Source organism: Anabrus simplex, chromosome 10 (assembly GCF_040414725.1).
Source record: "Anabrus simplex isolate iqAnaSimp1 chromosome 10, ASM4041472v1, whole genome shotgun sequence".
Taxonomy (NCBI): domain Eukaryota; kingdom Metazoa; phylum Arthropoda; class Insecta; order Orthoptera; family Tettigoniidae; genus Anabrus; species Anabrus simplex.
Window position 1 is genome coordinate 45304573 of NC_090274.1, and position 24321 is coordinate 45328893.

At 40.2% G+C, this 24321-nt stretch overlaps 1 protein-coding gene across 1 annotated transcript in view; it reads right to left on the reverse strand.

Annotated features, from left to right (window-relative positions):
- mino (glycerol-3-phosphate acyltransferase mino) overlaps positions 1 to 19571 on the reverse strand; it is a 348653-nt gene extending 329082 nt beyond the window's left edge. Inside the window, exon 1 of the mRNA XM_067154307.2 lies at positions 19419 to 19571. Within this exon, the coding sequence (XP_067010408.2) occupies positions 19419 to 19420 (2 nt within the window). The 5' untranslated portion in view covers positions 19421 to 19571. The remainder of the gene's footprint in view (positions 1 to 19418) is intronic.
- Positions 19572 to 24321: the final 4750 nt, after the last annotated feature.

Genomic DNA, 24321 nt, shown 5'->3' on the forward strand with positions numbered 1-24321 from the left:
CACGGTATCCCCTGCGTGTCGTAAGGGGCAACCAAAGGATGATTGTATTAGAACCATGAAACTACTTGTGATTAGTACCACCACGCGGCGAACACCATGGGTCGCCTTTACTTGCGCGTAATACCACTATGTTAGGTACAAAATAGGTTTGTGATTAGTAGCAACAGAGTGCGTTGCCGGCTTTTACAGTACCTGTGATTAGTACCACTTTAGGAGCGACACCATGGTTCTGGCTTGCCTATGATTAGTAACCACTATATGAGGAACACCACAGGATAGTGCGAGTCCCTGTGCTTAGTACACGTATGTAATGAATACCATAGGTTTGCGTTGCCTGTAAATGGCACCGCAATGTGCGAAACACCATAGGTCTGTATTACATGTGCGAATTTCATTACCTGTGAGTAGTACCATAATGTGTGGAATACCGCGAGTCTACACTACTTTTGATTCGTACCGCAACATGACAAATACCATGGTTCTACTTTCCGAGCGATAAGTACCATTATGAGGCGCCGATGACTTGGATTTTGGACTCCTTTAGACTACAAGCATCTTCGATTCAGTATTATGCTTTAGAAACAGTCACTTGGTCAGTAATACTATTGTTTTACGTCAGTTTCTTGAATGTGAGGCATTGCGGGTCGGATCCACTGATTGTTTTAAATTCATATTCATCCATTCATTCTTCGTCCTCACGTTTTGAATTCTGGTCAGTGGAGGATTTTTTGTGGACTTTTAATTTGTTATTACATTTCGTCTCATTTCGTACCATTAGGGACTGATGACCTAGATGTTAGGCTTCTTTAAGCAACAAGCATCATCATCAGAGCAGATGTAGGGTGTAGTAGTTATGTAGAAATGAAAAGTTTAGCACAGAATAGGGTGTTATGGAGAGCTGCATCAAACCAGTATATGGACCGATCATTTTAAGAAAAGACGAGGTGAACAACTAAGAGGGAATTTGCCTCGTGGGCGACAGCTCTAAATGCAGCTTAGTGGTGATTGATTGACTGATTGATTGATTGATAATTCTTGCCGTTATTAGGGGTTCTTTCACTTTTCCATCTGCAATTTTTATTGTGTTTCCCTGCTCTGTAGTTCTTCCATACATTTTCCATTCTATTTTACAACGCTTGAAAGATCATACCAGCTACAACGTTCTTCCTTCTATCGATTACACAGTTAATTTTCAACCGGCGTCTAATTTGGGACAGGTTTGAATAATCAAATCCGCAGCTTGCCATTTAGCGAGATGATCACTGTTGTGGCCAGTGAATTGAAGAGTAAAGGGCGATGCTTAGACCAGCCACTTTCGATTGAATAATTGACCTGCCACCTCGGGTCGATGAACCACTGGCTGAGAGAATTGCAATTCATATAGCACGCCAGTGACTTTGCAAAGGGAAGTGTTGGATCTAACACCGTTAAACCCGATATTAGTAATAAAAATTATACTTTTTTTCTCTTTGTCACGGTGCTAGTCTTCTGACCCAAACATGGCAGGTTCGATCCTGGCTCAGTCCGGTGGTATTTGAAGGTGCTCAAATACGTCAGCCTCGTGTCGGTAGATTTACTGGCACGTAAAATAACTCATGCGGGACTAAATTCCGGCACCTTGGCGTCTCCGGAAACCGTAAAAGTAGTTAGTGGGACGTAAAGCGAATATCATTATTATTATTATCATCATCCCTTTGTCACCTTTCTTCTTATAGTAAGTTTTTTTACTAAATCCTACCATTTTAGTACAGTGATATCAGCACACAGCTGTAAAATAATCACGGTCATCACATTTCTTAGGTATGGTGTAAAAACGTGTCGCGAGAAAGAAAGAAGAAAAACTACCTGGAAAGTTTTGAAATATGGTTATAGCGAAGGATGGAGAATAAAATAGGCAGATACGACAAGGAACGTAGGGGGGGTTTAAGAGGGTTAACAAAGAAATAGGCATACTGAAGGCAATAAGAAAAAGGAAAGCTATAGTTGTAATATTGAAAGATGCGTTCTGAAATTTCATAGAGGGAGGTTCGTTTACTGCCTGCCTGGGTGGGGAGAAGAGTGTGGGGAATATGGTTGCCGTGGAAACGAGGACGGACCCACTGCGGTTTTCATGCCTATATAAGCCTGCTGGCCCGCTCGTGTTACTAGGAGTTGCCAAACTTCTCACTTGTGCGTTATGTACATTCGTGATCACAAGAATTCAGGGTGGAAAAGGAAACGGGTAACGTTTGGGCGAAGATTTTGGTCAACCCTGAGGATGAAGGAGAAGTAACCAAGGCAACGTCACATGTGTTCGTCTTCCAGGAGGTGTGGCTTACAACGTTGCGCACTCAGAGGCCACTCCCAACTTAACTTTTTTCGGGAACTGATTAACATGTTTCTACGGTTAAACATTCTGCCCATACTAGCTTTCCGTAATCAAGGAAAGCTGTAATTTAATCGCGATGAAGTGTACACGATTTAATCCCACACCAATAAATGGCATTTAATTGTTTGATCAGCGCTGACAGTAACTTCACAGGAACGGTTTTCCAAACGCCCTTGCGTCTCTGATAATCGTAATTATTTAATGCCAGATTTACTTTGAGTTTTTAGGATAAAAATACACTGACTGACAGAGCAAATGCAACACCAAGAAGGAGTGGTCAGAACTGTATGCCAATTGCAGGGTAGACTGACGTCACTGAGGTATGCTCATGATGTGAAATGCGCCGCTGTGCTGCGCACGTAGCGAACGATAAATGGGACACGGCGTTGGCGAATGGCCTACTTCGTACCGTGATTTCTCAGCCGACAGTCATTGTAGAACGTGTTGTCGTGTGCCACAGGACACGTGTATAGCTAAGAATGCCAGGCCGCCGTCAACGGAGGCATTTCCAGCAGACAGACGACTTTACGAGGGGTATGGTGATCGGGCTGAGAAGGGCAGGTTGGTCGCTTCGTCAAATCGCAGCCGATACCCATAGGGATGTGTCCACGGTGCAGCGCCTGTGGCGAAGATGGTTGGCGCAGGGACATGTGGCACGTGCGAGGGGTCCAGGCGCAGCCTGAGTGACGTCAGCACGCGAGGATCGGCGCATCCGCCGCCAAGTGGTGGCAGCCCCGCACGCCACGTCAACCGCCATTCTTCAGCATGTGCAAGACACCCTGGCTGTTCCAATAATCGACCAGAACAATTTCCCGTCGATTGGTTGAAGGAGGCCTGCACTCCCGGCGTCCGCTCAGAAGACTACCATTGACTCCACAGCATAGACGTGCACGCCTGGCATGGTGCCGGGCTAGAGCGACTTGGATGAGGGAATGGCGGAACGTCGTGTTCTCCGATGAGTCACGCTTCTGTTCTGTCAGTGATAGTCACCGCAGACGAGTGTGGCGTCGGCGTGGAGAAAGGTCAAATCCGGCAGTAACTGTGGAGCGCCCTACTGCTAGACAACGCGGCATCATGGTTTGGGGCGCTATTGCGTATGATTCCACGTCACCTCTAGTGCGTATTCAAGGCACGTTAAATGCCCACCGCTACGTGCAGCATGTGCTGCGGCCGGTGGCACTCCCGTACCTTCAGGGGCTGCCCAATGCTCTGTTTCAGCAGGATAATGCCCGCCCACACACTGCTCGCATCTCCCAACAGGCTCTACGAGGTGTACAGATGCTTCCGTGGCCAGTGTACTCTCCGGATCTCTCACCAATCGAACACGTGTGGGATCTCATTGGACGCCGTTTGCAAACTCTGCCCCAGCCTCGTACGGATGACCAACTGTGACAAATGGTTGACAGAGAATGGAGAACCATCCCTCAGGACACCACCCGCACTCTTATTGACTCTGTACCTCGACGTGTTTCTGCGTGCATCGCCGCTCGCGGTGGTCCTACATCCTACTGAGTCGATGCCGTGCGCATTGTGTAACCTGCATATCGGTTTGAAATAAACATCAATTATTCGTCCATGCCGTCTCTGTTTTTTCCCCAACTTTCATCCCTTTCGAACCACTCCTTCTTGGTGTTGCATTTGCTCTGTCAGTCAGTGTATTATTATGATGATTAATATTAGCATTTAACAGGGCCTTTATTGACGAAAATATTACATCCTTAATAACAATGTCATTTACTTAACGTCCCACTAACTACTTTTACGGTTTTCGGAAACGCCGAGGTGTCAGAATTTAGTCCCGCAGTAAATCTACCGATACGAGGCTGACTTATTTGAGCACCTTCAAATACCACCGGACTGAGCCAGGATCGAACCTGCCAAGTTGGGGTCAGAAGGCTGGCGCTTCAACCGTCTGAGCCACTCAGTCCGGCTTTACATCCTTACTTCAAGCCCTAAATAGCCTCACAGCCATACGAAGAAACTAGCTGGTGTACTCGTGCTTCGCTACGGAACTCTAAATTGTATACAGAATTCTAGATGAAGTCTTGTACATGTTGTGAATAAGATTTGATTAAATATAGGTATTTAAAATTACATTTTAGCCGCCTTCCCCTTAAATACCATTTCATCTAGTGTGAATAACGTTATTTATAGCCTAGACTGGAGTGCTTTATTCCCCGACTTTAGATGCCGATTTTCATTAAATTCCCTTCATCCATTTTCTCTGGATGCGCGTACATACATGCAGTAACAGTCAGAATTTTTCGGACAGAATAATCTATACATGTAATACCCCTGTTATTAAAGAAAGAACAGGTAATAAATTCGAAATTACTAAACTCTGAATTTAATGCACTTCGTAGGTACTGTAATTATCCAATTGCGATTTGTAGATGAGTTTACAAAGTAATAATACCTTTTACTTAATTGAGATACGAAAATTTGCTGGTCATTATTTTTCGGACAGGAAATGTTTAGCTACTCGAGGTATGCTTTGCAATTGTTATGCGCTGTGCAGACAGGTCCCAGTCAGTGCCTTCCTCATGCACAAAGCAGACGCAACGATTCCTGAATGAAATGGGACGCAGAGAAAAGAACAGTACATTTGATCAAATATTCCATCATGAAAAAGGGAAAACATGTCGACAAATCGCAGATTTTCTGAACATGAGGAAAAGTACTGTTAACGATATTATCTGCCGATGCAAATTTCAAGACAAAATTGAAAATTTGCCACATACAGGTCGCCCGAGGGTCTTTACTAGGAGAGAAGAAAGGGCAGAAGTAAGAAAAGTGAAAAGAAATCCACGTCTTTCTACAACCACTATTGCTGGAAAGAAGATCAGTGCAACTACAATCCGGAGGATGTTATATAGAGGTGATTATCACGGGCGAACTGCAAGGAAACCTTATATCAACAAAATAAATAGGATCAAACGACAACGATTTGCTAAGGAGCATCTTAGCAAAAACATGAATCGGTGGAAGACTTTTAATTTTCTGCTATGAATCGAAATTCAACGTTTCTGGCTCAGAGGCGCATCATAGTTTGGAGACAGCCCAATAAAGAATTTGAAGAAAGAAATATGAAGGCAACGGTAAAACATGGAGGGGAACATGTTATGGTGTGGGGCTGTATGTCGCCTCAAGGAGTAGGTGAGCTGATGTTTATAGACGGAAACATGGACCACCGCCAGTATCCTCGGCTTTTAAAACACTGAAGAAAACTGCAGAACATATGGGTGCTGGGGACTGTTTTAAATTTGATCAGGACAACGACCCGAAAAATACGGCCTATAATGTACGGCTATGCTTGTTGTACAATTGTCCTTAAGTTGTGAATCCTCCCCCACAAAGTCTTGATATTAATCCCATAGAGAATTTATGGGATATACTGGAAAACAACATCCGAAAACATCCCATAAATTCCAAAGCTGATGTGAAGAGACGACTGCAAGAAGAGTGGGAAAATTGTCCCATTCTACCACAAGAAAAATCGTAGAGAGCATGTCGAGAGGCCTGACTGAAGTGCTTCGCAGGAAGGGAAGAATCACGAAGTATTCATATTCCTACGTGGACTCCACCCTTCATATTATTGTTGTACTTGCGAATTTTTGTCCGAATATTTATGAACAAGCAATTTTGTATTATTGTAATTACATTCATAAGTTTCAAATTTTTTGTGTATCATGAAATGAAGTGCATGTTTATTTCTGGTATCTGTATGAGTAACTGCCGGCCCCATGGTGTAGGGGTAGCATGCCTGCGTCTTACCCGGAGGCACTGGGTTCGATTCCCAGCCAGGTCAGGGATTTTTACCTCGACCTGAGGGCTCGTTCGAGGTCCACTCAGCCTACGTGATGAGAATTGAGAAGCTATCTGACGGTGAGATAGCGGCCCCGGTCTAGAAAGCCAAGAATAACGGCCGAGAGGATTTGTCGTGCTGAACACACGACACCTCGTAATCTGCAGGCCTTCGGGCTGAGCAGCGGTCGCTTGGTAGGCCAAGGCTCTTCAAGGGCTGTAGTGCCATCGTTTTTTTTGCTTTACGTCGCACCGACACAGATAGGTCTTATGGCGACGATTGGATGGGAAAGGCCTAGGAGTGGGAAGGAAGCGGCCGTGGCCTTAATTAAGGTACAGCCCCAGCATTTTCCTGGTGTGAAAATGGGAAACCACGGAAAACCATTTTCAGGGCTGATGACAGTAGGGTTCGAACCCACTATCTCCCGATTACTGGATACTGGCCGCACTTGGCGACTGCAGCTATCGAGCTCGGTGCCATCGGGTTTTACTCTGAAGTAAAATTAAACTATATATGTTTGTTATTAACCTCTGTTTTAATTTTAAAAGAATTCTGCCTGCCCGAAAAAATATGACGGTCACTGTACATACAGAATCAGAGATGACACAAAATTGAAAAGTGCATTTCCTTGACCTAGCTCCTAGACTCTTTTGGCTGTTTTCAACGATGGAAGACACTCTCCGCGGCCGTACATTCACTAGACGTACCACTATTGCATCAGAGATTTTCCAGTGGTCAAAATGACCCCTAAAGAAGCATTCGCAGCGACTACGAAATCATGGCGTCGACGTTGTGAAAAATGTGTACGGCTGCAGGGAGATTACGCCAAGAAGTGACACAAGTTTAATAGTTTTAATGTGATTAGTTAGTCAGAAAAACAATAGCGGAGGTGTTATGAATTGAATGCAACTCATAAAACTGAGATGACTTTTTCTTTTGGCGAAACTTATTTTTCACCCGGTTTAGCATCATACCTTTTCTGCTGTCCATGTCACAACTTTGTAACGGTCTTTTTTGCAGGCGCTCACAATCCTGTAACATTTATTACTTAGTTGTCAAAAGAGGTGAAGAACCTCTGTATGTCGACAGGCTCAGAATTCCTGCGCAGCGCGTACCTTGGCCGCCTGTTTAGCGACTCATTCGAACAGAATTCAATTTTCTCAAGGTATGTTTGTCGGATTTTGAAAATAATACACCCCTGAGCTTACAACGTCCATGACTCTAATACTGGACGTAGAAAATACAGTACTGTATTTGGTAAAAGTATCGCAAGTTCCATTATCAGTCCTCTTGATAATATTATTACAATTGAAAAAAATATCCACAGTATCTTTAATGGTTTACGAGTTATCTGAGGTAAACATCTTAACTGACTCACATAGCATATAAGGAAAAAGAGTGTAATTTTCTGATGCAAGATGGGAGTAAATTATCTAGAAACTGGCAATAATACATATAATATTGAAACTTGTTTAGCTCTTGTGTTTGGGGCAAGATGGAGCCACTTCCAGGATTTACAAAGGAACCAACTTTGAAAAGTCAAGAAAAAAATAATCGAGAGATTTTGATAATTTCGCGACGAGTTACGACGCATTACTGACGTACTTTAACACATATTTTCTTATTACATAAAATTTTGTTAATTACGATATTTATTTATTTATTTACTAAAATACTGCATACATGTATATCTGAGCTATAGAACACACGATCCCTCATTCTTCAATTTTCCTTCTCAGAAAGAGTGAACTCAATTTCTGCTCAAAGCACTTGACTTACTGAACATATTTTAAAGTTAAAAGTGTTGACGTAAGTATGTAAGGTATGGATGGCCAGTTACCTAGCAACGGTGCTGGCTATGTCTTATGGCTGGTGGTCATCTGAAATTAACAGCCGTTGATGGATGGCCATGACCGAGATACAAACAGGGTCGCTCTTATAAACCCCGACCGTGCGCACGGTGTTTATACTCTGCGCTACAGCAGCTGCCTCAGCCCAATTTATAGTAATTGCCACGTAAGGAAATACCCCAGAAAGTAAATATCGCCGCCCGATGCTCTTCTTTTCTCTTTTTTGTAATGGCTGGTCACTGCTGCCAACCTGCCTGGTTACATATTAAAATCATCAGACATAACCATAACAAACTAACCTCAATGTAAACACCGATAATGAATGTTTCCCTACCCTAGTAAATGATAGATAAGATGAAATTAATCAAGATAATTATGAATATCTCCTCAATGAGGAATTAAGGAAATAAACACACTTTCTCACTTAAATTATCTGTCTTTATTTTGATATACAGTAGGCGTACTATAACCATATTCTTGAAAAGAGGGGCGTGTTAAACGATGCAATTTATTTAATAAGTATTTGCAGTGTGATTTTCGAAAGTTCCAGACATCCAATGACTTCCCTTTCTTTTGCGCGAATATTTCCTTCTCTCTTCAATACCGGTAACCAGTAAGGAGAGATTATTGGGCATATTTTCAGCCTGCAGGCTGGTTATATCTTCAAGCTTATCAGGAAATATATAGGAATACTAATGTGCCAAGCTCTGTGAACGGAATTTAGGTCAGCTTTCAAGTTCACTGCGGATTTGAAAATAATAATGTTATAAGTTCTACTGCCAAAATTTCGTCCCGCAAGAGTTATTTCATGTACCGGTAGATCTAGACATGAGACTGACGTATTTGAGCACTTTCATCATTTCACACAAACTATGTTATTAAATGCATTATCCGAACATGCCACAATCCTACTTACCTGGTATTAGCCAAATAGATTTACAATCCCACAGAAAAAGAAAATATGCTTTAAATATTCTCGCAAATGTATCACTAGTGACTTTAACGGCGATGCGGTGGCAACACGCACTTCACGCTAGAGCAGTGACTGAACATTGCCAACGTGCCAGATTAACGGTAAATGTAAGACGTCGTATCGGCAAGTAGGGTCCCTAAACTGTATGGTTACCGACACTGAGAAAGACCCAACAGCAAGAAAAGTAACCATAAATCAATATCTTAATATTACAGGGGAGAAAGGGTAAGGTTGCATCCTTAGGGTACGTCCTTACACGGAGAGGACTATACAACGCGCGCGGCCGCCCTGCTTCAAGCGTATATACAATCTTATATGAAATCTGACCTTATAAAAGATGTTGAAAGTGTCATCCTTCATAATGAGGGACTTCATAAACACCATTCGGATTTTCTGCACACTAGTAGCGAGAGAGCATTAAGATGAAACCAGGCCTCATCCGAAAAGAACACAAGATCTGGTTCGAATAAACGATCATTCAATGATGCAAGATACCGCTCACAATATCTCATTTTTGTGGCTGGATCAGCAGGTTTTAAACAATTGGCCCCTGTAAACTTGTACGATTTGATGTGTAACAGCTTTGTAGCTCTGCGTGCAGAAGAAACCGAAACCCCTAGTGTTGTGCTAATTTTGTGAGTGATTTATTCGGCGACCGAGATTCGTACTAATGTCATCTAGCGCTTCCTCTGTTAAAACTATTCGTGTGCACGCATGTTTTTTTTTTTTTTTTACTGAGCACTGAGTCAGCAGTTTCAAATTTATTTACAATTAAGTGAATCTGTGCTCATGAAGGTGGCACTTCACCAGGGAATTTTGCTGAACAAATGCATCACGTCCTCGTCGAGCCAACTCGTAAACTAGCATACGAAAATACGGTGTTGCAATGGTAACTCTCACCATGTTAACACCTGACATTCAGACTGACTATTGATGCGAGGTCAAACACGCGTACGCTCCCTGTAAGGTCAAGAACTATGCGCGTGCCTCCCATATAGTTGCTTAGGTCTCAGAGAGTAGAAACGCCGCTGGACGGTCTGGATTTATAAGAGAAACCCTGTATTTATGATCATTTGATTTTCGCAGAGAGAAAAGTTATTTATTTTTTCCATAGTTTTCTCAGAAATCTTTGATCTGAACTATATATTCTTTGTAAGAGTGGTAAGAATCGTCTGACTAAATAAAATGGGAAGCATAGAGTCAGTCGTATTTAAGAATACCGTACCAATGCCTACCGATTAAGAATTTATTTTCTCCAGGAAAAGCGTGGGATTTTCAAACAGTACAAGAATACTATACTTCTTTTTTTTTTTTTTTTTTTTTTTTTTTTGCTAGTTGCTTTACGTCGCACCGACACAGATAGGTCTTATGGCGACGATGGGACAGGAAACGGCTAGGAGTGGGAAGGAAGCGACCGTAGCCTGGTGTGAAAATGGGAAACCACGGAAAACAATTTTCAGGGCTGCCTACAGTGGGGTTCGAACCTACTATCTCCCAAATACTGGATACTGGCCGCACTTAAGCGACTGCAGCTATCGAGCACGGTATATACTATACTTCGCCTTAAAATCGGGAGATCAGGAAAGTGGGTGGAAAGATGAAAATTCGAGAGTCTCCCACTTTAATCAGGAAAGTTGGCACACCTGGATTTCCATCCCTCTTTCCCAAAGTCCACAGCATTCTACTGGTAGAAAACGCGAGCCCTGTCTGTCGAGCCTAGTACAGGGGGAGTTCTGCAAGGGTTGTTTTCCTGCATGCCGCGTGTCGGTAAAGGAGAATTGCCGCCGCCACATCGTTCCCATGGAAAACCCATCAACTTCGATGAATGGATAATCAAATAGAGAAACAGTAAGTGTTAAAACCGCCCTCAGCCTGGAGACACGAGTTGTAGCATTTGATTGTTTTAACTGTAAGCAATTCAGCCCCGTACATCTTCAACATTTCGGTGCGAAATTCATTTAAAAATCAACAGCATACGAAAATACGCTATTCGACACGTGATTCAGAAGCCAAAAAAAGCGCACTAAATCGATCAGTTACTGCTGTGTAAGAAACAATCGCACTGTACGCTGTACGGAAGCTTATCGCAGACTAGCTGAGACAATGAGATCACTGTGCGAGCTATACGGTATAGTGTCAGGGGGCTACCGCATCTTTCTATCACTCGCCCGGCAACACAACAGAAGCTCGCACTGCATTTTAATTGTTCCAGTTGGTTGTGGTGGTAGATAGTAATAGTTGTTATTACTGCTGCTGCAATGAATACCAAGGTGATTGCGAGTTAACCTTTTACGGATTCAGAGGGTGAAAACAACCCCAGTGATGACACAGGAATTCGAACTTCAAAGAAACGTATGAAAATGATTCCTGCACGCGGGGGAAAAAAATAATTAAAAATCCGATGTTTTGAAAAAGGATTGTGAGGATGATAAAAGTGTGGAGAGAACACAGGAGTTACTGAGGAAGCTGTACCAAACAATAAACATGATAAAGACTGCAAATAGAAGAGTACATGCGGAGGATGAGAAATATAATTTCCTGAGATTTTAATAAAACAGCGACAAATAATTTGAATAATAATGTGAAATATTTAGATATTTAAAGATTTATTTCACGATTTTGTGCAAGAATGACATAACTCCCATTTTAAGTTTGTGTGCCATAAAAAAAGTATTTCAATACAGTTTTATGTTTTACAGAATAACATAAAATATTTGTTTTCAGAAAAAAAGCGACTTGCAAAATCCAAAATGTTGATGTGCATAATTATGATAATATAATTTCATATTACAACTATACACAGCAAATAACACAAAGTTTTCCCATGCCATTAAAAGCGGTAACTCCAAACTACATGGTTTTATATGTCAAAAGATAAACAAAACTTGTACCCCTATCTTGGCGAGCTGAGAGATGGCTAGCAATGTTTTCTTCAATGTGTTTTAGTTCCACATTATACAGTCTAGGTGGTTGTACCAGGACCAAAATTTGGTCTGTCTGATGTGCGGAATTATCCACACAAGGCAAATACAAGCTTCCAAACAGAAGTGCATGAGTATGCACAGAGGATCTAAGGGGTTAATATCAATACTGTACTGTTATCTGGGATAGAATACCAAACAATACAGACTGAAAGTAGGAAATTCAAAAAACATACATTTAAAACTTTTTCGAGCTTTACAGGATTTAATTTTTTTAATTTCCGAAAAATTTGATTTCATTTCTGACAACAACAGAAATGGAGTTCAGCATCATAGCAGTCGTTTCCAACCTATTCTCACTCTCTTCAACCCATCTTTATAAATAATCCTTGTATTCAAAATTGTTGTTTTTAATTACTGACCAGCCTTGATCTACCAGGCGACTGCTGCTCAGCCCGAAGGCCTGCCGATTACGAGGTATCAAGTGGTTGACAGGACGAATCCTCTCAGCCATTATTTTTGGCTTTCTAGACCAGGGCCACTATCTCACAGTTAGATAGTTTCTCAATCGAAGACCTAACATTCTAAAGGGGCTAAGCACCAAAAACTACTTTAAGAGAGAATAATGAAAAGTACTACCAAATGCTCCAATCAAATAATGTCTATTTTGTGTGACAAACCCATCAATAAATTACTTAAAATACCAACCAACCATGTACATATAAGGTGCTATGACAGTAATATATCTTAGAAATTACAATCTAAAAATGAAAATCACCAAAACAGTTATGACTAATACATTATTAATTCTATATGGGCTCCATCCTGTATAGCATACACACAGCTTCAGCGTCTAACAAAATAAAATGTAAATAATAGAAACTTATGTTCAACCTTTGTGAATCAAGAATAATAATAACTTCAGTCCAATTCTTACTTCAAAATAAGAACCATCTTTATGTTCTTCCACTACAGCACAAATCAACATAAAACTGGCAATGTTCTTGTGGGAAATATTGAATCTCTTCTTCCAGATCCTTAATTTTTTCAGGAGATACCTTGTGATCATCATCACACGCTGTTAAATATATGCTCACTTTTTAACTAATGGTTTTGTCTCTTTTAAATAAAATTATTTTTCTTGAATCCTTTATATCTGAATGCAATCTTTTAACATATACAATACCAGGATGAGTAATTTGAATACCTGATGTAGTAATTTGTAATATTTAACACACTATTAGCTGCAGTTTGTATACTTTAAAGAGGTGAAAAAGCTGGGATGATGTATTCACCTCCTTTGCATCATCAGGTACATACGATTTTAGTGTCCTCTTGCGCTTTTTAATTAAAGCAAAATGGTGATTAAAGGCCAGGAAATCACGGCCTGATACCAGATAATTATGTTCAAACCATTCAAAATAGCTGTGTGTCACTAAAAAAAAAAATTTTTAAAAAAAAAAAAAAAGACATATTTTAGCAGTGATTTCTTTGCCAGAATATGTTGTATATGCTAAACCTTTAACTTTGTTATTATGACATTTAATATTCTTAGATGAATATTCATTGACAGGTTTTCCTGCACTATTACCCAGCATTATATCAAAAGTATTATTAAAGCAGTCAAACCTACACACAACTGGGGAATGGAGAACGTGTCTGGACCTCACACGCCCCAACAGAATGAGGGTACGTGTGGAGATACCTCAAACATCATTTATTGGCATAGGAATGAGTAGCTGCCTCTGTGGATTAGTTGGTAGAGCGTCGGCCTTCGGATCCCAAGATAGCGGGTTCAAACCCGGCAGAGGTAGTTGGATTTTTGAAGGGCGGAAAATAGTCCATTAGACACTCCATGTCGTACGATGTCGGCATGTAAAAGATCTCTGGTGACATACTTGGTGTTTACCCAACAAAATTCATTAAATCTCAGCCATAGACACCCAAGAGAGTTTCGGTTTACTCGGTCTGCCATCTAGTAGGCCTAGAGTAAAACGGAACATCGAAATTGACAAGCAGACAGTCAGATGGCGTCAAATTGAAATGTCTGCACATGGTAGCTGAGGCTATACGATTATTATTATTATTATTATTTATTATTATTATAGGGATGAGTTACTTACAGTTGACCTATGACAGAGCCCTTTTAGTATGATGGACGTACCACCACTAGGCCAAAGAAATGAAATCTGAAAAACTGACACTCAGCCCTTTAGAATGTCAAGTCTACAACTGTATTCACATAGCCTCATAGGACCTTAAACCAGCAACCATTCCTCAAATTCAAGTAAAAATCCCTGGCCCAGCACGAAACCAGGGCCTGTAGGTAAGAGGTAGGTACACTACCCCTTCACCACGGGACCGGCCAACAGTAGCGTAACAATTTTACTCGTATAAAATAGAATTACAATTTGTACATGTGATGTCATCACAAAGTTACATCATGAAAATCGCTAGCCTGAAATTTTGAATTGTTATAACTTCTAAAGCTGAAAATACAGGGAAACGAGTGGGGGCATACATTAAAGGACTTAGGACACCCTTTCATTATTAATTTTTTTAAAAAAACTAAAACATAAAAAAAAATTGAAATATGCCATCAAATAATTGTAGGCCTATAGAAAACACCGCTCCTAAAAAGAAGACAGATGAAATTACATACCAACAAAAGCAGCGGCAAAAAAGGCTGAATTGGGCGTTAAGAAAATACTAAGTCTGGAACAGGATGATGCGCGGACTTAGGCAACGTCAAAGTTACCACTAAAGAATTGAAATCCATAATTCTAACATTCCTCAAGTTCTGATACTACGTTTCAGTCTGTATTGAAACCTTGTGATTTTATTTGTACTTTACTTTACTTAATATTCCACATATCTCTGAACGACTCAAAACACACCCCAACTGGTACGTCAAACATTGGTTGGGATCTTCCACTAAAGCAGGCGGCAACCAAATATTTTGGACCCTTGTGTTCCTTTTATGTGTACTCATTCCATGCATGCTCACAAGGTAAGCCGCCACTCTCCATCTGTTTCCTATCTATCTATCTATCTATCTATCTATCTATCTATCTATCTATCTATCTATCTATCTATCTACATATTATATATAGATCCTGTTATCATTTTTACCTCAGCATTTATGGCTTTTACAGATAGTATATACAGCCAACTGGGGCAAATATGGGACACCAAAATGTTGGGGTAAAAGCACGGCACCATCATAGCTCCTTATGAGTAAATATTCTGTACGCTTGATTAGTGGCAATAGATTATTTTGAGTTCATTGAATGGCAGACAATGACTAAATACTGCTGTTATGAGCAGCAAAAACAATGAAAAACCAACACTTATTTTCAGCATTAAAATATTTGCTTTCTGGTTAGAAATATTTGTTATTTTAGAAACAAAACTGTTGTAGATACAATTAATTTCTTTTCATCAAAATTTAAAAAGAACATTGCAGAAATTGCCTCTTAAGCCATGTTTTTTTTTTTTTTTTTTAACGTCGCACCAACACAGAAACACAGATAGGCCTAGGTCTTATGGCGATGATGAGAGATGAAAGGCCTGGGAGTGGGAAGGAATCGGCCGTGTCCTTAATTAAGGTACAGCCCCAGCATTTGTCTGGTGCGAAAATGAGAAACCATGGAAAACCATCTTCACGGCTGCCAACAGTGGGGTTCGAACCCACTATCTCCCGGATGCAAGCTCACAGCTGTGCACCCCTAACCGCACAGCCAACTCGCCTGGTAAAGCCATGTATTTGTAGGATCAATATTTAGCAAGATATTCTTCTTATCATATTCAGGGCAATTGAGGGATATTTTTTGGGGCAATTCAGGGACAATCATAGGGTAAGGTAAGGTTTTCTTTTGGTGAAATTTTAAATAGCAAGAAAGCAGAAAATCAATTAATGCAGGTATGCATGTGTTGTGTTTGAATATTCAGGCCAGATGAAGATGATATGACATTCATTAATCATGTGAATATTAAGAAGCTGCCACAACCTAAATTTGTGTGTACTGGGAATCGTATCCATTATGAATTTTTTTTTTTTGCTAGGGGCTTTACGTCGCACCGACACAGATAGGTCTTATGGCGACGATGGGATAGGAAAGGCCTAGGAGCTGGAAGGAAGCGGCCGTGGCCTTAATTAAGGTACAGCCCCAGCATTTGCCTGGTGTGAAAATGGGAAACCACGGAAAACCATCTTCAGGGCTGCCGATAGTGGGATTCGAACCTACTATCTCCCGGATGCAAGCTCACAGCCGCGCGCCTCTACGCCATTATGAATTTACAGAGGCCATAGACGTAATGGAGAAAAAATAGGTCATTGGATTACTTTGACAAATTATAGACTATAATAGTAGCCCACTCCTTTTGTCCAGCTTATATTTTATTAGGTGCCCCATGGCATTTCACATCGATGATGTGCAGTGAGTGAAGTTTTTTATTTTAGAAGTATTTGATATCAATGTTTTTTTGGGATTTTTTTGCTAGTTGTTTTACGACGCACCGACACAGATAGGTCTTATGGCGACGATGGGATAGGGAAGGGCTAGGAGTGGGAAGGAAGCAGCCGTTACCTTAATTAAGGTACAGCCCCAGCAGTTGCCTGGTGTGAAAATAGGAAACCACGGAAAACCATTTTCAGGGCTGCCGACAGTGGGGTTTGAACCTACTATCTCCCGAATACTGGCCGCACTTAAGCGACTGCAGCTATCGAGCTCGGTGATATCAATCTTGGCTTATATTTTAATTGAGCAATATGTATGGACATTGGTTATTATTTATCCCCAGTTTTCTGTATTTTGGTAGTACATAAAAGTGATTATTGTTGCTTCAAATATCAGGTAATTTTTAACAGTAAAAATCTGTTTAATTAACAAAAGTACTGCAATATTTTGCCAAAAAAGTTGTTGAAAAAAATCAGTCATAAAATATGAAGAAGCACTGTCCTACTTTTGCCTCAGTATCTGTCAAACAAGCTTTCTCACTGAGTTAACACCGTATCCCTCTTTTGTCCCATGCCTGTCCCAACATTGCCCCAAACCAAGAGGTAATTGCGGGACACAGTTTTTGTGGAATTGATAAACAGTTGTAAGATTTTAATACTATTTCTTCCTGGAAATGAACTGTGGGTACCAAATTACAATAATTTAACATTGTGCCAAATTTCCACTTTGAGATTTAGTGCCCTAGAATTTGAAAGTTTTAATTTCTGTCCCATAATTACCCCAGCTTTCCCTATGAGGGAAAGTCAACAATTAATTGCAATTTTGCTCTAATTGTCTTTCGGTTGGCTCTATGGCATTGTGTGCTCACCAGGCGCTAGATGGCACCATTCTCCAGTACTGTGGTAGGTTTCAACGTTATCAGATCAGTACAGCTTGCGCTATTGCAATGTAAAGATGGCTGCACAACTCTCTGCTTTCACCAAGAAAGAACAGCACTTCGTAATCCATTTTTTGTGATCTGAAGGTGTACCAGGAGCGGAAATTCATAGAACAGTCACTTGTCTATTATTCAGACTCATATCATGCACTTGTTCAACATTGGCATCAATTTCGGCTGCAGATGGACACCCGGATCTTTCCTCATCCTTCACGCTCGTGCGACCCCTTTTGAACTGTTCAATCCACTGGTAAACACTTCACTGTGGCAAAACATTGTTCCCATATTGTGCTGAACATCTTCTATGAATTTCCGCTCCTGGTACACTCTCAGGACACAAAAACCGGGTTACGGAACGCTGTTCTTCTTGGTGCATACAAAGAGTGGCATGGCCATCTTTACGTCACAAGAGCGCAAGCTGTACTGATCTGATAATGCTGAAACCTGCCACAGACATAGACAGCGGTGCCATCTAATGGCTAGTGAGCACACAACGCCATAAGACAATTAGAGCAAAACTGCAGATACTTATTGACTTGCCTATGTATATTCCTGTTCTCGTGCTGAAGTAGTACAGGTCTTATCAGGCACACCTATAATGGAGGTCAGATGCATATACTGTACCATTTTAACCAGATAGCAGCCCTTCTACCATTCTTATATACAGCGATACACCTTAATTTGTACCTGACAGTATTTCTAAACCTCATGTGTAAATTTTTCTAATTTAAAAAAAAAAATCATTATCTTGTTGGAAAGATGTGGACAAAAAAATCAATGTTTTGACTTATGCTTTCACAGGTAACAAGGATGTTGAAGCCTTCCCATAAAATAATGTACAAATGTATGCCTTTGGGCATCCTCTGGGCATTGATGGTTATGAATTTCATATTTTTGGTCCGTATTGAACTGAGAATAATATATAAGTAATAATAATAATAACGTAAATGTTTCCACCTTTTCAATACAATATATTCACAAAATTACAAAATTATACGGTACTAGTTTCGACCCATCTAGGGGTCATCATCAGCCGTATTGGAGCAAAGATCATTTGTGGCGAACCATAACATCTCATTTCACTTGTTATTCTTTAAAATAATATTGTCTTAGGATTTCGCCACAAATGATCTTTGCTCCAATACGGCTGATGATGACCCCTAGATGGGTCGAAACTAGTACCGTATAATTTTGTAATTTTGTGAATATATTGTATTGAAAAGGTGGAAACATTTACGTTATTATTATTATTACTTATATATTATCCTCTGGGCAACCGCAAAATACTGGTTGATTTTTATTTTCCAGGCATTGTAAACCTTGATAATGTAACCTACTGTACAACTGAAAGCCTCACTGATCCACATTAGGCTCGGAAGACTTGGACCCCATGAAAGTCTCTTGACAGAATGCATCGTACGGTTCGCTGGCCCAAGATTAAGTGAGGTTTTGTTTACCAATTCACCGTCGTAAATGTGAAGCAGAACAAACCATGGCTCATTTTTTACACTGCAGCTTATGTCCAATACAGTGCAACTGGTCAGCTGTGATTTAAGAGACCACCTCACTTCCGAACTTTTTGAAAGTACCTGTAAGAAATATCCTATGGAAAAGTTCGTTCATTTTCATCTTTTCGAAAGGCATAAATGCAACAACACAGGGTTATGCTTAAATGTATGCCTTCAAGAAAAAAATGGTTAAATATATGAACTAACTTCAATCCGCGTCCCATAAACGCTATACTTCTAAGCAAACCTGCACGTTCAAAATTTCAATGGAATTAAAAGTTGGCTACGAAGTACAAAATCAGTAAGTAAATGCATTCGTAACCGAAAGGGCTAGTCTCCGAAGTGAAAGAACCAGTCAGCTGTCAATCATTTGAGGTTATGATAGCTCGTAAAAATACTCTCAAACATCATTATACAGTTACAGTAAAGTTAATGATTGAATCATTCTTTCCGCTGCTCAACAACAATAAGGGCAAAGAATATTAAGGTTTCTACACACGAGACCATTTTTGAAAACTGATTGTTAAACCAACCCTCTTATGACCAAATTCAAAATATCACTACAAAACAGGGCACATAATTCAAATACTGCTTACATTTACCTATACGATGTCCGTATGCACCTATGCCAATGAAGATAATCTTCCAGCAGCAATCGTCGTCAATTAATTTACTTTTTCACTCATCACTCAACCGCACTATGCCAATCAAAACAAACCAACCACGAGGTTTTTGTCAAACACATTTCGCCAAGCAAAATTCAGGGAGGGCAACAGTTCAGGTTTTAGCTTGCTATAATATTATTACTGTACTATATTTATTCTTGTAACTATTCGCGTTTTTCTTTCAAAAAATCTAGATATTTATTGCAGACTTCCGTGCTTGTGGTGTAAAAAAATGGAAACCCAAAGAAAGGTTTTCGTCATTCGCAACAAACTGATTATGCTAATGTGCGAGCGTCAATATTGGCATCAATGAAAGCAACGCCAAAGATAATCCATTCCTATATAGGAAAAGAGAGAGAACGAACACTATAGGATGGGATCAAAACATTTCTGTTTGTTGCTTTTACGTCCCTCTAACTTCTACGGTTTTCGGAGACATCAAGGAGTTGGAATTTTGTCCCGCAGAGCACCGGTAAATCTACCGACACGAGGGTGGCGTATTTTGGGGACCTTTGAATACCAGCGGACTGAACCAGTCAGTAGGTCAGCGCTCTACCGCCTCAGCTACTAATCTACATTCCAGATAAAGATTACTGGGTTCTGGCGACTCTAGGGTGAGAAGGTTGCGGCTGTTTCTTTAATTGAAGTACAGTTCCAGCTTTTGCTTGGTGTGGAAATAGGAAACTATATAAAGCCCATTTCAGGGCTGCTGAGGATGGAATTCGAACCCACTAGGCATACCTCTCAAATATGAGTACAAGCGTACAGCAACGCAAAACGCAACTCACCCGGCATCTATATACTGTTACCAGTTGTATGATTTCTGAAATAAATAACATACATTGTATCAGTAATATTTTTATGCGGCAATAGTTCTTAAGGAAGTTCCTTATAAGCCCTTTTAGGAGGAAGATTTTGTCTGTCTGTTGGGTCATCAGCCCAGAGGCTGGTTGAATCCTCAAATAGCACCACCAAAGGCTATGATAGGTATAGGGAAACTGCAAAAACCAATGGCAAAGCCCAAATGAGGCATACTAGACAAGATGAAGAGTGAGGTAGTTTGCCATTGCTTTCCTCACTGGATCAGAAGGTGCTACTGCAGCACGACTGATCCTATGAGCAACACCTTTCATAACACTCAGACTAGTTGTACTCCAATTGTCATTACTCAGCACCACCCATACCTCAGCAGCTTCCATATTGTCACAGCCATGGATGAGACTGGGACTTCGGTGGAAGTTACACTTTGCTCTGGCCTGTGCCAAGAGACGGATACAAAAATACTGCATCCATCAAGAAATGGCAACAGGCGGGGGGGAAGATTTTAGGGTTAAGAAAATGTTAATTCATTCTATAGCCTATCTCGTTACTACTGTTCCTTTTCGCTTAAGAACATTTAAATGGCACTGCAATGAAAGACAGAAGCGTGAACGTGCCGGTGGTAAAATAATGGAGAGAAAAATGTGGGGGAGATGTGTCGGAACCATGAGCTGAGCTCAGGTCTTTTGGGCGTAGAATACAGCACGTCACATTGGTATTAGAAATAAGTAAAAGTGCAGAATTTAGGTTCAGAAATGAGTTTTTCCCCTGCTCCGCTTTTACGAATGTTGTCAAGTTACATTATTTATCGACTTGATTGCATCTTCTTACATGTCTTCGGGTGTATTAATATCTACGTCCATAGCCTAGACAGGAGCAGTAGACATACAAGGTTGTGGCTTGCGGTGCTTGATTTTTGCACGTTGTATAAATTGGATCTCATATCTATTTGAAAATTCGTGCCCATTTCTTTCAGTAATAGGCCCAATATAGGCTCTCTTTACTCTCAGCATCGGATATATTGGGCTTATTCGATTTCTCTTGATTCATTATTTCTTCTTGATAGGTACCGTTTTGGTGAGCTTCAAGCTTCTTTAAATTAAGAACTTGATACATTTTGGAAATTTTCACAAAATTCTCCATTTTTCACGTACCAAGGCAAGTTTTCTCATAAATATTATGACAGATATCAGTAGATCTTGCATAGACGAAACCTTGCTGTTTGTGCTTATCATTCTCATTGATTCTATCTATTCGATCGGTATCTTCTGTAGTATCATAATTTATGAGCTTTATATCCGTATTGATGATTCACACAAATGCAAAGAGGAGAATTGCACCTAATCAATACTTGTTTATTATTGTTATTAAAAATACAGGACCGGTCTCTTATCTTTCACAGATAATCCTTACAATATCATACAACTACAAAAAGGAACGAGCCACCACTCTGGTTCTATGCAATACAACATTACTTAATACGGCAAAGGACATTAATGATAGCAGTCAAACTGAAGAATTAAGAAACAGTGCAAGCCATAAACTCAAACATTCACAAGCATGAAAGTGTTTTACGCATATGTAGTTTTTATTTTATGAATACTTATAAGTTAGTTTTAAGTTTAGATTTATTCACTTCTCATAGACGTGCATCCACGCATGATAACATATACTTAACTTCCAATTTGACGAATGCTCTACTCATGAGTACAACCTGACATGTCACCGTCACATGATATTCCTTTTTAGATATGGTAATGTTTGCAATTGCATGATGTGTTATATGTATGTCCAGCTGAGGATGACCTGTTAGGGTCCTGTATTTTTAATAACAATAATAAACAAGTATTGATTAGGTGGAATTCTTCTCCTCTTTGCATCTTCTGTAGTAGACGGAAGTGTTTTAACTTTGCCAATGCTTACAAAGGCAGGTGACAGGGTTCACCATAATGGTAAAGATATCAGTAGCGATGATTGGGAATTAGAAGTGCGGTGGGGGAGATGTACAGACAACAAAAAGTACCCACGTTTGTGGGATTATAGCGGCCGAGGAGGGGGAGAGAGTATATACATCAAACATGAAAAAAAAAAAACTACAAAATTGTAAGCTGTTTATGCTCTTCGACAGAGAGGTAAAGGTTGAAAGTTTACCAACTAAATTGCGGTAATAATAGTTTTTTTGAGATTTTGATTCAATACTATACATTAAAACTTTCACCAAAGGGACAACATTACATTATCACAATTAAATAGAAATACGGTATGATTATACAATTAAAAATCATTTCGGTTTGACCGTACACTAAGAAACAGACACTAAAAAGACTGCAATACCGATGAATGTGTGCGGCAAGCGGGTGAATCATACCTGTGTCCATGACCTTGGCAAAAAAAATATACCCCAGCTACCCTTCCTCACAGCACATGCAAAGTCTCCACTATTTGCTGTGGCGCTGTACAAATAGGTCAGCCGCAACAAACGATTGTGCGTATTTCCGCTAATAATTGAAGAAAATGAAGGAAAGAATTAGCTGATAAGACAACGGGGCTTGTATAAGTTGCTTTTTTAAAAATAATTCCTGTAATTCCTAGATTCAGCCGGCTAAAATGAAATATAAATGTAATGTTTTCTCCACAAAGTTAAATGTAAATAATGCCAAAGCTATGGACACACTTAAAAACTGCTGAGCAAACGACGCACATTGCAAAAAATGTACATTAAATCACAACAACAGAGAGTGTTTCCAACTAGTGTTCAAATGCATCCACTAAATCAAAAATATCTGCTATATCTTGCTGGAATCCTACAAGTTGAGCTTCATTGGTTAACCTTTCCTAAACCTGAACAGCCTTCTATCAAACCAGTTAGTAATCTCGTAAATGTTTATGTCTATAATCAGAAAAAAAAAAATGCACCAGAAACCACCCAAAAAAAGCACATAAATAAGTGATAAATGAAATGGAGATAACAGAATGGAATTTAACTCAGCTGGCCTCTCCAGCAATTTTCCAGTGATACCAAAGATCAACACTTTTCCCCCCTTTTGTTCTTTTAGTCATGGACAGCATCATACAGGACCTGCAGCAGGAAACATCTTGGACCTTGCTTTATGCCAATGACGTCATGATAGCTGCTGCTTCTAGAAAGAAACTCTAGTACAGAATGATCACCTAAATCAGTTTGGATTCCACCTTAATGTCAAGAATACTGAGTACTATATTTAAGGGCTGTTGACACTCCAGGAATGCTTCAAATCAGAATTTAAAGTTAGACACTTTTCATTATCTTGACTACATTTTACAAGGCGATGGTGCTATTAGCAATGACGTGACAGCAAGTGTAAATGTGGCCTGGATGTGTTGGTGGCAAGTTATTGGTGTGCTATATGCTAGAAAAAATGTCAGTCCCTCTCATATCCAAGATCTACAAGATGGTCATACATACTATTGCACTTTAAAGCACCAATTGTTGGTTGGTAATAGTGAACACCGGAAGATGTCTCTATACCTCGGAAATGCACATATGCTGTTGGGTCGTGGGTGTTTCTTCATTTGACCACATGACCAATGACAACATCTAACATAAATTTGGTGTGTCATCCATCGCTGAAAAAAATGAGAGAAAGTTGGTTGAGCTGGTATGGGCATGTTCTCAGAGTGGCATCTACTTCAGTCATCAAAACTACCTACCACCTGGACATCAATGATAATGACCACATAGAGATGGCTGGACATGTTCGATATGGACATGCCAGTTGTCAATCTCCTTCCTGAGGACGCAGTGAATCGGACAAAGTGGCAGTCGAAGATCCATAGAGCAGGCCTTGCACTGGCAAGAAAAACCAAAGCTGAAGGAGTATGACAATACAGTAATACAAAGTGAATGAAAATAAATACAGTGAAACCTATCATCATCATCATCATTATTTCCCTTTATCCAGCTATAGCCGGGTAGGGATCCTCTCCACTTTCTTAGGTCTTTCCACCACTCCTCCTCCAAACACTGTGTCCCAGT